This window comes from Heliconius melpomene, chromosome 19, assembly GCF_056956725.1.
Source record: "Heliconius melpomene rosina isolate 202511_hmr_F chromosome 19, ASM5695672v1, whole genome shotgun sequence".
NCBI classification, from domain to species: domain Eukaryota; kingdom Metazoa; phylum Arthropoda; class Insecta; order Lepidoptera; family Nymphalidae; genus Heliconius; species Heliconius melpomene.
In genome coordinates, this window is record NC_140407.1 from 10,140,032 (window position 1) to 10,153,338 (window position 13,307).

General features: G+C 32.0%; 1 protein-coding gene across 1 annotated transcript in view; it reads right to left on the reverse strand.

Annotated features, from left to right (window-relative positions):
* Positions 1-2,950: 2,950 nt before the first annotated feature.
* The window catches only part of Cad86C (Cadherin 86C), a 79,423-nt gene continuing 69,066 nt past the window's right edge, over positions 2,951-13,307 (reverse strand). Inside the window, exons 8-15 of the mRNA XM_085202993.1 lie at positions 9,803-9,995; positions 9,375-9,618; positions 8,519-9,104; positions 7,859-8,198; positions 7,305-7,449; positions 7,091-7,221; positions 6,148-6,474; positions 2,951-5,797 (exon numbers count right to left, since the gene is read on the reverse strand). Coding sequence (XP_085059119.1) covers positions 3,337-5,797; positions 6,148-6,474; positions 7,091-7,221; positions 7,305-7,449; positions 7,859-8,198; positions 8,519-9,104; positions 9,375-9,618; positions 9,803-9,995 — 4,427 coding nt within the window. The 3' untranslated portion in view covers positions 2,951-3,336. The remainder of the gene's footprint in view (positions 5,798-6,147; positions 6,475-7,090; positions 7,222-7,304; positions 7,450-7,858; positions 8,199-8,518; positions 9,105-9,374; positions 9,619-9,802; positions 9,996-13,307) is intronic.

Consider the following 13,307-nt stretch of genomic DNA (forward strand, 5'->3'; position numbering starts at 1 on the left):
ATTGAATTTCATCTTTCTACGAAAGAAATGAACGCAATAGTTCGTCACGAAAAAGTATAAAATCACTACTCACCTACCTACAAATATATATAGAGGTATAAATTGTATACTATATACATAAATTTACATATATTTTAATAATAAATGATATCAATTTAATAATTAATTTAAAGCAATCAGTTTCAATTGTGGCCCAGTGGGGCTGAACTTGACCATTAATAAGCGCAATGATACTTCAAAGTTAACCCTTCGCGAAGTAAGCGGTATAATCCGACACTTAGGCAATTTTCATCTGTTACATCTCAAAAACCGAAGTAAGACTTCTGAGGTTAATTACTTTGAATTCTAGTCAGATATTCGTTTATTAACAATTAATCTTTGTAATTGATTATAATTAATGTAGAAATACTTAAAATCTGAGATATATTTATATAATAACTTATATATATATAAATATATTTAGAGTATAGAGGGATGTAACATTTATTACTTTTTAAGCCTACATTTTTTAATTAATATACCTAAATTATATATTGCCACCTGATATTATAAAATATTGACAGGAAAATCTCTATTTATTTTATTTTTCACATCTCTATCTGATGTAATGAAATGTGTTTCATAAAACTATTCTAATATTTATAAGATATTTTTTTAAGCATAAAAATATAAAACGCCTAATTTACGATACCATACAACGGCTATTATGACTGTTACACACTTAAAAACACATAAAATACCGCCCGCCCTAACCTTTTTAATGGTCTTGGCTCGCCCTCGGGGAAACAAAGAGAGAAAAAAACTTTACAGAAAAAGTAGTGTGTTCTTGTGATATTTATTATTATATTAAAAGCAGATCTAGGGTCGGGAAGGAATTTCGCCGTCGGCAAGCGGACGATTACTAAGACCACCGAATTTATGGTCAAACTTCGCGCGAAGGCGACGGCGCGAGTTTTTATTATGATCAAGCCAGTGGACCGTGAAAGCAAGTCGCCGCGGGGAGACGTAATTTACATACCTCATGTCTGTTTCTGTCGCTCTGGTACTTTCTTAATAAAAGTTCCGCCAGAGTTGGCAATCATCATAATATTGGTTAAACTTTCTTTATTTTATCATATTCATTCATAAAAACTGTTATTTCTTGTGAGTGACATAAAATATTTGTTATGTTTTTTTCTTCAAATATACATTAAAAATAATAAACTACTTTTGAAAATTTATGTGGTTTTAAATTTTCCAAATAGTGGAGAATATAAAAATTACCTTCAAATTTTTTTATATTCTATAAATATAGAAAAAAAAAGCTTAATTTAAACGGCACCTAAGCAATTAGCGAAAACAAACAGCTAAGAACAAATTCCTCGGGAGGAAAAAGTCAAAAATAAACAGAGGAATTGTAAACTCCCCAGTCATTGGAAACTTTAAGTAAGACGTGAAAAATGGGAATATGAAAAGAAATAATTTTCCGCGCGAGTTGTCTGTGCAAATGAGCTGAAGAATAGCTCATGCGAATGATTGAGTGCTCGATGAAACAATGTTCAACTTTACATTTCTGGATTGCTAAGACTTAATCGATAAACAATTTAAGTATTTAAAATAATCTAGAAAATGTCCACTGTGTTGTTTTTGTATAAGTATATAATAAACCATAAACAAGTTAATATTATAATACCATATTATTAATGTATTGCATCATCGATCGTGAGTTATGACTTTACACACGATGGTTTTTATTATTTTTGATTGACGCTGTATCCCGCATATAGCAGAGTAGGCAGAGCGAACCTAAATAAGACATTCCATTTTCCATTTTCTGCTGAATTTTATTTTATTGATAGGTACGCAGACCGCCCACGTAAATAAGAACTCACCAGTGAATCCGGAAAATCCGAGAAAATTCAGGAAAATCTTACCCACTAAAACTCAGCGAAAACCCTCTCCACCAATATGAATCCGAATTAAAAAATAGGATGCGATAAAGGATCATTAAGTAAAATAAACGCAAACGATAATAAAGCAGAGGCTCGATGAAAATATTGAATATCTCGTTTCCTCGATTAGGAATCGAACCTTCAGCCTGTCGTGAACCCACAACTGGCCTCACCTGGATAATATTGTTGTTAGGCCGACGCGTCGTGGCGCAGTGGCACTATCTTATTTGTGGGTTCCATTAACAGTCGGGGAAATTAAATATTTAATTTGCATGATAGTAGATTATTTATTATTTTTTAATGAGAGTAAAACATAATTAAAATCTACTCACTAATTTAAACTGATGTAAATCATTTTTTGAACTCCATTACAGCCACCTATTGGTGAGAGGATAAAACTACAATGTAATATAACAGCGCCATCTATCATTGAATAGCCCCATTTTAAGCTACTATAACCATGTATTTAATAATAACCTCTAGCTCATTTCTGAAAGCCTAGTAATGAGTGGGCCAAAGTAGCTGTCAATGGCGGCGGGTAAAAAGAGCCCGCACTCACTACTTTCACACCAATTTCGTATTTAATGAACAACCGAGCATCGAATATCTCATATGCCTAAGTAACTATTTTTATTTTCAATAAAATACATATTTTCATGGTATTTTCAATGTGATATTGTGTCAGTTTTTGTGCTTCATTTGTGTATTTTTTTTTTATAAATTTTTTTTTGTGCTTCATTTGTGTATTTTTTTTTATAAATATTATTTTATAAGATTTCGGGGGTAACTGTCAAAAATTTATCTGGTAGTTTTTTGTAGAACTCCTACAAAAAGTCCTTTTTAAAAAATACTGTTCAGAGTAATTTCTGAAAGTTTCATAAAACCAGTTCAATGTTATGATAAAATTATATACTTGAATGATGAAACTTAAATGAAAAAAAACGATTATTATTAAACTATTTATTTTAAATAGATTTGCCAATAAATTGATTGTCTATAAAGAAAGGAGAAATAAAACATTTTTGTAAATATACTCATATAACTTTATATTTTATAACAAATATAGAATTACATACTGAAACAGTACGGGTAATGTGGATGAAAAAATAGTTATTTACAACAGATTTATTTAAAGCTATTATTAATTTAAATAATACGTTTCCTTAGTTTTAGATTATATACAATAAAATGTTTCGTACATATTACATTAAAATGTATTTATAAACCAGTCATAAATAAAGGCAGTTGATCTCTTAGTTACACCTAAAATATTATTTTAAAAAATCTATTTACAATGTAATACGTAATTCAATAAATAGGACGGAACAAAGTATACAATTTGTATTATAGAAAAATAACGTCTATAAGGCACTCTGGATGACGAATGAAAACAACATATCAATAATTAATAGGACGTGGAACTACTGTCGGGTCGAAGCTGCTTCGTTTGAACATCATCGTAGGCAATAGTGAAAATACTCTTTTTCTCTGTTATTGGCAGCCTTTTTATATTGCCCGCTTGTTGAACTAGCGTGCTCATGGCAATACCAGAGTCATTATCATCTCCTTTCGATATAATCCGTTTGGAAGTCTCTGCAGCTGTATCTCCTCCGATATTTATTTTGGAAACGTGCACTTCTGCTCCTTTATCATCTTCGTAGTTCGTTGAAATTGATATACTGTGAGTTAAAGCGCTTTCAGATATATCTTGTTTTTCTGTTTTTTTTATATCATCTTGATTAACATATATAGGCTGTTGTTCTACAGATTGCCGTCTAGGAGCTGATGGTCCTCCTAAATATTTTGGTATATGTGTTGGTTTTATATAACAAAGTGGATTTTGATTTTCGTATTGGTGTTCGTATCTATGCTCAGAGTGCTGTAGTAAAGGGTGGACGTCGGGTAACGGTCCCTCTGGAACAGGTGTAACTCTACCCTCCTTGAGTAAACGCGGGTGGATAAAATCACTTTCTTTTTCTTTGTAGTTTTTTTTTGTCTCTCCAATTTGAGTTTGACTCTCTTTACTGTTTATTTTACCATATCTCGCAATCTTATCTTTAGAGTCTTTCTCTTGATCTGTTTTTGTTTTAGAAGACCGTTTAGGTTTATCTGGCACAATTTTTTCAGATGTTGATGGCTTAGAGTTACCATTCGTTTTCTTGTTGTACCATTGCATGTATCTCGGTAAGCTTTTTTGGACTGGTTTACTGTCACCTATTTTTATCGACTCACTCTCCACATCTTTTTGTAATGAAGTGTCCTTGTTACTTATTTGATCTTCTTTAATAATTTTACCATTTTTTTCAGGTTCATCTAAATCTGTTATCATTACTTTTTTGTTTGATTCAGCGACATGGTCGCGTTCTTCGGTTGACGATCCTTGTCGTGAAAATACTAAATTTCGTTTGTCAGTATGTAAATGACTACTTGCACTAGGAGTCGACCTTCTGTTTTCATTCTCTAGAAGCAACTTTTGTTCAGCACTTTCTTCACTTGTAGAAACTGTATCACGTGCCATTCTAGATTTTTTAAGTGCATCTGAATCCACTTTATCGTCAAATGAATCTGAAATTTCCATTAATACTTCTCGTCTTAATTTAGGTTTCCTGTCACCTTCTACTGGTTTGATTTGAGTGGATCTTACTGTTTCATTCTTTGAAGTGGTGACAGTACTCTTGGTTATGTCACCATAATGCTTTACTCTTTCCTCTCTTTCATTTGTTTTACTTATTCTTACATGCTTTTCACTTTCTAAGGACGGTGATACATCACTCTCTTCAATAATAGGAGTTTTAATTTTTCTTTTTTGTTCGTATACACGTATACTCCGCCTTGGATCACGGTATTTGATTTTTTTCTTAGGTTTCTTCTTTTTTAACCATGCTACTTTTTTGGTGCTGTCCATAGAGGGTTGGGATTCATCTTCACTGTAAGAATCATTATCGCTTCTTGACTTTCGTTTTACCTCATTTAATAAATGGGGATCTGTTTGAGTGCCGATATGGCATTCTGTTTGGGTAGCCATAACAGAATGTCCAGGTAGGCTTTGAGTTTCCAGTTTACTTTCAACTTGAGATGCTGTTTCATGATTTTGTAACATTCTCTCTCTTTCTATAAGAATTTGGTGAAGTAACTCATTTTGTTTACGTAAAGATGATTCTAATAATTCTTGATGAATTGATGATTTATTTTGCATTTCTAATAAGGCACTTTGTAAGTAATCTGACTTTTGCGGCACTGATCCCGGCACATCCGGTTGCAAATTTGAATATTCATGTAGATTTAGTTCCTGTGCGAGTTGTGACTTACGACCAACACTTCTACCATCTTTGTCGTTGGAAATATCATCCAAATCGGTAACTTTCATTTTTTCTCTCATATTTGTGGCTTCTTCACCTTGCTCGCGAATAAATCGTTCCATAAGCATTTCCTTTCCACTATCCACAACAATGTACTGATTGTGGGGAATTAAAGTGACAGGGCGCTGTTGAACGGGAAGGTTGACGTACTGTTCTTCTTCATTTTTACCACGTGTAACTAATCGTAATATTTCCGTGTTACCTTCTTTAATAAAATATTGGTCTCTGCTCAAAGAAGACTGGCCATGTTTATCAATTTCCCGTTTTGATTTGTGATCTTCATTGTCATGAATATTTCGGTCACCCTCAGACTTAATATATCCTTCCACCTCTGAGCCGCGCTCGATTTCGTGCCTCCTTAACGAGTCATTTTCTTGATCTTTTCGTCGATTTAAAGTGGCTATCCTGTCATATCCGTTTTCTAGGTCTTCAATATATTCTTTATGTTTATTCGCAAAGGCCTCTTGTAATTGCATTTCTTTAGTATAAATTATATTGGGTCCATCTCTGAAAAAAAAGTATTGTTATAGTTCCATCATTCAATTTTATACAATTTAAAAAATGTTTTATTTTTCATGAATTTCTTTTATTTTATTCTTCGGGCCTAATTTTTTTTAGTCCCTCTGTGTCTTGCATATAGCAGAGTAAGAGGAAACTTAAAATAATTGGGCATCCCCATACTTTCCGGCAAATTTTTGATATTTCGACTAATTTTTTTCGTGTCCAGCGGCGGAACTAAACTCTGCGCTTTGTCTTGTTACCATGATAAGGAAATAAATAATTATCAAATAAATAATCAACCCCACAAGACTCTACCATATTAAAACGAATTAATTTGATATGTAAGAAAAAATCACCTTTGACGAAACGATTGCCGAGTGTCATCATATTTATAGTCATTATCAGTAGCCGCATGAACGAATTCCTGTCTTATGTCTCCTGGAGTTGAAGCTGGTTTAGATACATCCTTCCCACGGTAGTTCCTCTTATTAAATTTCCACTGAGTTGGTTTCGTCCTCAAGTCTGTCTGTTCTGCGCTCCACGCCTCCCGCCTCCTCCATTCAGGTGTTTGTATGGATTTATTTTCTATATTTTGGGTCGTCTTGTTTTCCTTCCCAACTCCCTTCTCTCGAACCACTAAGCGCACGTCGTCCTCTGTGGAGTTGACACGTATCACTCTTTTCCTAGAATTTATTAATGGATATCTATGTACCTATCTGTTTTTTTACTTTACTTTCTTAAATGAGATGGATTAAAAAAGTGCTTTAATACGTTATTTTCTTAGAAGTGATGTATAATTGTGTGATACTTTTAATTTGGTGTATAAATAAATATAAAAAGCTAATAATAAAAATTTGCAATCAGCTTAATTGCGTTAATTTTATAACAAACCTATACATGCAACAAATAATAGTCATATTGTTTACATATATACGGAATATATAATATTATTAAATAAAATATATATAAAAGTATATTATACATATATGAATCGGATAGAAACGAATAAAGCAATCTTCGTTTAAATAGACATTTGGGAGATTAAAAAAGTATGTTTTCGTAATAACTCCTGTATGTTTTGAACAAATATTATAACTCTATAACTGAGATATTACAAGATATGTAAACTACGAACTGTACTATAAAAAATAAGATGTTCCTTTTTACTTTGGAAAAAATTGGATATTGCTGTATTTGAGTTTCTATGATTCATATATTATATTATAATTAAAATACAATAATTTACTAAATAACATATTATAAATAAGCGTATAATATCTAATACAAAATAGTTAATACCTCGGTGGCATATATAATGGACAACCTTCACATATACAACAGCATATGAGTAAAAGTAATACTAGCGCTATTAAAATCGCCAATAAGATTAATAACCAAAACAATAAACGACTTTCAGCTTTATATACCCCCTGAAACAAAAATAAAATTATGTAAATTTTTGATATGAATTTTAATTTTAAATTGAATATTATTATTTTATATTGAATATTACCGAATTATCTTCAGCAGTTGACGTTTGTTCTTTATGTATTGTGGTGGATGAATAAACAGTCATATTCTTTGCTAATTGCTCTTGCAGTTTTGCTACGTTGATAGCAGAGTTACCAGCCATACGCACTATAGCTATTACTACGCTTCTGAAATAAAACATTAAATATCAATAAGAATATTTAAAAAATATTAAGGTAAATAATATACAAAAAATCCTCACTTTGGTGATGTCTGAAAGTAAAAATTACTCTGAAAGTAAGATCACATTTTTGCTGGTGCACTGCCGTATCCCCAGATTTATGTTTTTCCTTTATGCTGTATGACACATATAGCAGGGTATGCAGAGGGAACCTATGTTAAGACACTGTTCCGCTCAATTTTCGAGATATTTTATGTTGAGTGATTGAACTCAACACCGCACTTTGTCTTGTTACCAGAGCGGCGAAATAAAAATAATTCAAGTTCCGAGTGAGAATCGAACCCACAACCTTCGCGTTTACAGTCAGATCATATGCGGTAACTCTAATGATGAAATATTATGATATAGTTCCTTACTTTTCTTGACTAGACTCTTGGCCACTCAGATCTGATGTTCCTTTGTAAGGTTTTATGTCCACAATAGTAACTTTTCCTCCAGACAATGTACTCAATACTTCTTCTAATTTTTTCTTATCTGGATTCGCACCAGGAACTATGAACGACATCGTTCGTGTTTTACTTTCTGGTGGGTAAATCTTTACAGTTGTGCTTGAAAATAATCTTGGAATACCAAGGTCGTAAGCTCTTATAGTCAGCATATAAACTTCGCTTTCTTCCTCATTGTCATATTGTCTTTTGCTTCTATATACATTTTGCTTCTTTGTTCTTTTTAAAGTTTCTAGTAAATACAATTCACCTGCAAAATAAAAAAAGTAATGTACAATTTTGTCATTTGTTAGTCTAAGAAACAACAACAGGATAGAAATACATTTTAGAAACGTATAAAAATTTGCACATCGCAGGTCTCGAATCTGCGAAAATTTTTGAAACTTATTTATTTTATATTCCTAGCATTACTTATCAATGTAAATGTTACCGACAACCTACTAATAACTTATATACTAATAACTTCGGTATTTTATATAATAACTCGGCAATGTATAGAATACCGAATTATACAGATTCCCCGTAAAATATATATTTTTATATAATTTCAGTATGTACGAATTATAATACCTGTATCTTCATTGATTGCAAATTTTCCATCTCCATTTCCTTCAATTATTTCATATTTTACTACATTATTTGGTGGCTCTGCGTCTTTATCAACTGCCTTAACAAACGCCGCTGATGTAAAATTATTTAAGCTTGGTGATAATACAAATTCATATAACAACCTTTCAAATTCCGGTGGGTTATCATTTACATCTAATAACTTAATAATTAATGGCACTGTAACTCTTAAACCTACACCGTCATCGTCTCTAGCCTCTACTAAAAAATGCAAGTCTGGCATAGCTTCACGATCAAACCCATGGTTATTTGTTGCTATAGTTATTAATCCTGAAATAGGATCTAGGTGTAATGATGTATTCAAATATCCTAATATGGCAGTATACTGAATTTTGCCAAACGCCCCTGTATCTACGTCGTCAGCTGCAACTTGCACTACTCTCGTACCGGCCGTTACATTTTCTGGTATTTCTACATCGTATGAGAGAGCTAAAAATACAGGAGGGTTGTCGTTGACATCGTTCAAGTAAACAGTTACATTTGTAACTGCTGATAAGTTCGTTGCTGGACCAAGTTCCTGCGCCAAAATCTGAAATAAACAAAGATTTTCATATATACTATTTAGATTTTCATTATACAAATTAACAAAACTTTTTAGAAGAGGACTTAAGTGAACTTTAATACAAATTATTTCCAGAGTCCTGTCAATCTTATAGGTATGGGAACATAAAAATTTTTGAAAATCTAAGATTATACTCTACATTATATTCATTGATTTGTTTCACCTTCAACAAAGAAAAAATGCTTGTGTCGCTGCGCCACGAATGGCCTCTTATAATTAAATGATAAATAAATATACCTGAAAAATAACTGATTTTCTGGCTTCAAAATCCAGCATGGTGTTGTCTCGAACTTTGATAATAAATTGTGCATGCCTTTCAGCGACTGTTGGAGATATTTCGAAAGTACCATTGTTACCAACTAGTGTGAGAGAGAACACGCCATTTTTTCCTGCATCATTATCATTCACTTGAGGAATATAAGGATCGTTAAATACAAGCGCTGTACCTTGAGGAGCATTTTCATCTAAATAGCTTATGTATCTGAAAATTTATTTAAAATGTGATTTGTAACAACTTTTTAAATTATGTATTGCTTTTTAACTATATTATGTTAAGTATAAACAAGAGTAAAAATATGTTTCGCATCTATTTACCAGTTCTTTTTTTAATTTTCATCATCAATTGTTATTAATCATAATAAAAAAAAAAACAATAAATAACTTACGAGTCATTCTCAAAGTATGGCGGTGAGTTGTCACGTTCAGGAAGTATAAATGCAAGTTGTACCGTCGACGACATCGCCTCAGGCTCCTCTCTAGAGAGACGCACCTCTTCAGCTACTACAGTAAGAAGTATTGGAGCACCAGCATGTGATATTGCTGCAATCTCTTCAATTGGCCTTTCAAGTGTTACTTCACCTACAAAATAAAAAAATATAACAAAAATATCAGTATTGTAATGTTTATCTAATAAAATGTTAAAAGTAGCAGTTAACATAATAATATTATTATTACAATAATTCATTCAAATAAATTGAATCATATGATATTTCAAACACTAGATAATTCATGATTTTTTGTTTAACTATTTATTATTTTACGCGTACCATGCTACTCCGTTTTTTTTTTAAAAGCTTCTTTGATGTATTTTTTATTCAGGTTATTTTACCTGAATATAATTATGTTGTTCGTAAAATTTTACTTTTAAAGAACCAACGACTATACCTTATCTGCCCGTTCGTGCCCTCTGTGTACGTTACCGTGTACTACGTACACTAGGAAAAAATTGTTTCATGGTCCCATATCTTTAGCGTAGTTGTAAATATTTAAGAGGATTTTCGATAGATGGCGCAATATTACAAATTTACAATATTTCATAATTTTAAATTTTTGCTTCTACATTTTGATTTTACTAAAATCAGATTGATTATTGATTACAATTGCTCGTGCTCTCATAGAAATTAAATATTAAATAGTGTCCATATTAGGAATTTGTATTCGCTTATTACTATCGAAAACAAGTCCATAATGCAGCGAGCATTGTAATTTGTGGAGATTTAGTATACAACGGCGTTCATTAGAGCAAATCATATTCAATGGAGCATAAAAGCCTAAACCAAGGTACGTGGACATACTTAGTGCCAGAAAATATCTATGTGGCACCCATTAGAATATATGTTGAATGACAGCAACACCCACTTGAGTTTCGCCAACAAAAGGATATTATAATCATATAATGAGTCATTAGGTACCCACTTAGAGCCAAGGTGTCATGGGACAGATGTACTTTAGTTCTAGCTTTATGTAAATTTTTAGAATATTTTATGGATAGCATTAGATGTTGGGTTGTAAATTCAAATACTTAGGGTTAAAATCTATGTCTTTACAATAGGTTCACAGGTTCCCTAAATTCCCAAAAAATATAAGTATTTTCTGATAAAGAATCAATAGACAAAAAAGTTGCCTAGATAATTAAATTTCATCTTTCAACCAAATTTCGGTGTTAAATACGAAGTCGTCACATATGTACAAATAATAATTAGATTTATCTAACTCGGTTTCGTCGCCTGTCTGTCGTTTGAGTGTCATACAAAAATCATTTTTCACCCTTCGCGTCGCTTTGAATAAAACATTGTAATACTCTTGTTATGTTCTATTACGTCATTATACATATGTAGGTTCTTCCTAAAGGCCGTCGTATAAAAGATATAACTAAAAGTTACGTTTTAGTCTTATTGTAAATTTTTTTTTCAACGTTTTCCACCAAACGTTTTAAAAACCAATTTCAACGTTGTAGGCCGCGTCCTTTAGGCAAACGGAAGAGTTTTATATATATAGAAGAAAACAGTCATCCATATGATTTTATATAATAGAAAGAAATCTATCACAATTTATTTACCCGTCAAGAACGCTTGCAATAAAATATAAGTCTTTTCCGAATAGCTTTACCGAGAGTTTGTCTTTGACATGCGATCCATTGGTAACTTCTAAAGCAAAAATACGATATTGCGATTTATTTTATTTATCTTAACCATTAATAATTGGGCTTGTGGGTGTGTTACAGCTAGAAATAAATAAATGATAAGATATTTTTCTGTACTTTAATTATTTTTTCATCTCCATTGTACAAATTAATTGATCCAATTAAATTGATTAAACTGAATTGAATTTTATAAAAATCATATTATGATGTATAGGCAAAATAATATTGTCTTTATAACCTAAGATTTGTATAAACTATAGGATCTTGCTCCGTATGTTTCTAATCATTATCATTCAACGGTAAAGGGAACTGTGAAGCGTGGTCTGGACTGTAGTGTATATTGTCATGTCTCCCAGAGGAGTATTCACTAAGTGTCCGTTCGTTATGAAAACAAAGTTAAGGCAGTTGGATTGTTTTCAATGGCGTACCTTGTTTGCGTTTATATTGAAAATTGTATACTTTAAAATTGACAGTTAGAGCTTTATATATTTACATTTATTTATATGTATATAGTAGAGTTTACAAAATACCTATTATCTCTTACATTCGGCTTCGCCCCCGTGGTCAAGTGTATAATTTGTTTTTTCTATATAATTTTTTATATCTTATAACATAACAAACAATGAAAACAAAATTTCTTTAAAAATCTATAGTGATTTATATATTGACCTATAAATTAACATTTATTAAATATGCAATGTATTGGCTTACTGTATAAACAATAATGGTAAAGAAACAGTGGATTCAGTATAATGATATAATTTTAACCTAAGTCGTTAGTTAATACACGTGAACTTCTTAATAACAAAGTAAACAGCTATCGCCTGTCATAATTATTATACTCTGTCACTGTCGACACTTGTCACCTACGTTTCGCACAGTCAATAATAAAAGATAGAAATAAAATGGTTTGCTTATTTATGTGGAAAAATTATTATTTTTTTCAGCTTTGCGCTATATTTTACACTAGCGACCCTCTTGCGGCTTCGCCCGCTTTAACTACTGGATTATTCATGTAATGTATGTTTGCAAAGCACTTAAGATAATGTGAAAATTAATTAAACCCTAATGCAACCCGCATTTTCGTAGTTTCAATAAGGATTTTCCAATTGTTTTACACAGCAAGGATTTTTTAGTAGGTACCGTAATTTTAAATCTGTGCTACTAATGTTTTCAAGTACTTATTAAAATATATTTAAATGACTATTTTTAAACGGAAGAAATTATAAACAAAAACCTACCTACTACTAACTACTACAAAAAATGTGAAACCAAATATATCGCGCTTAAATAATACATTCAACTCCAATTATCCAATACGTGCAAACGCATCTAACTAAATCTTCGTTGCTATAGAGGCAGCCGGGTTTTTTTTTTCGAGCTTGTGGTTAATGCTGAAGGGGGTATTCTGTCCCTGATGAAAAGCAAGCACGACGTGGCTGCCTGTGAGGAAAATTAAATAGAATGCATGGGCCGGGAATCGAACCCGGACCGCCCGCGTGGCAGGCGAGCATTCTACCACTGAACCACCGATGCGTGTAAGGCAGGCGGGCGCGGCGGACGCATGGCGAGTGGCGAGCCGTTTCGCAGCAAGGATTTTTTTGATATTGTAACAACTTCTAAAGTTCTTATTAAAATGAAAAACAGTAAAAGACACTTTTGGTCTACATTAAATGGCCAACGTAACTAATGTACTTATTTATATGCTGAGAGTAAGGGATAAGTGAAACTTGAGTAACATACAGCTG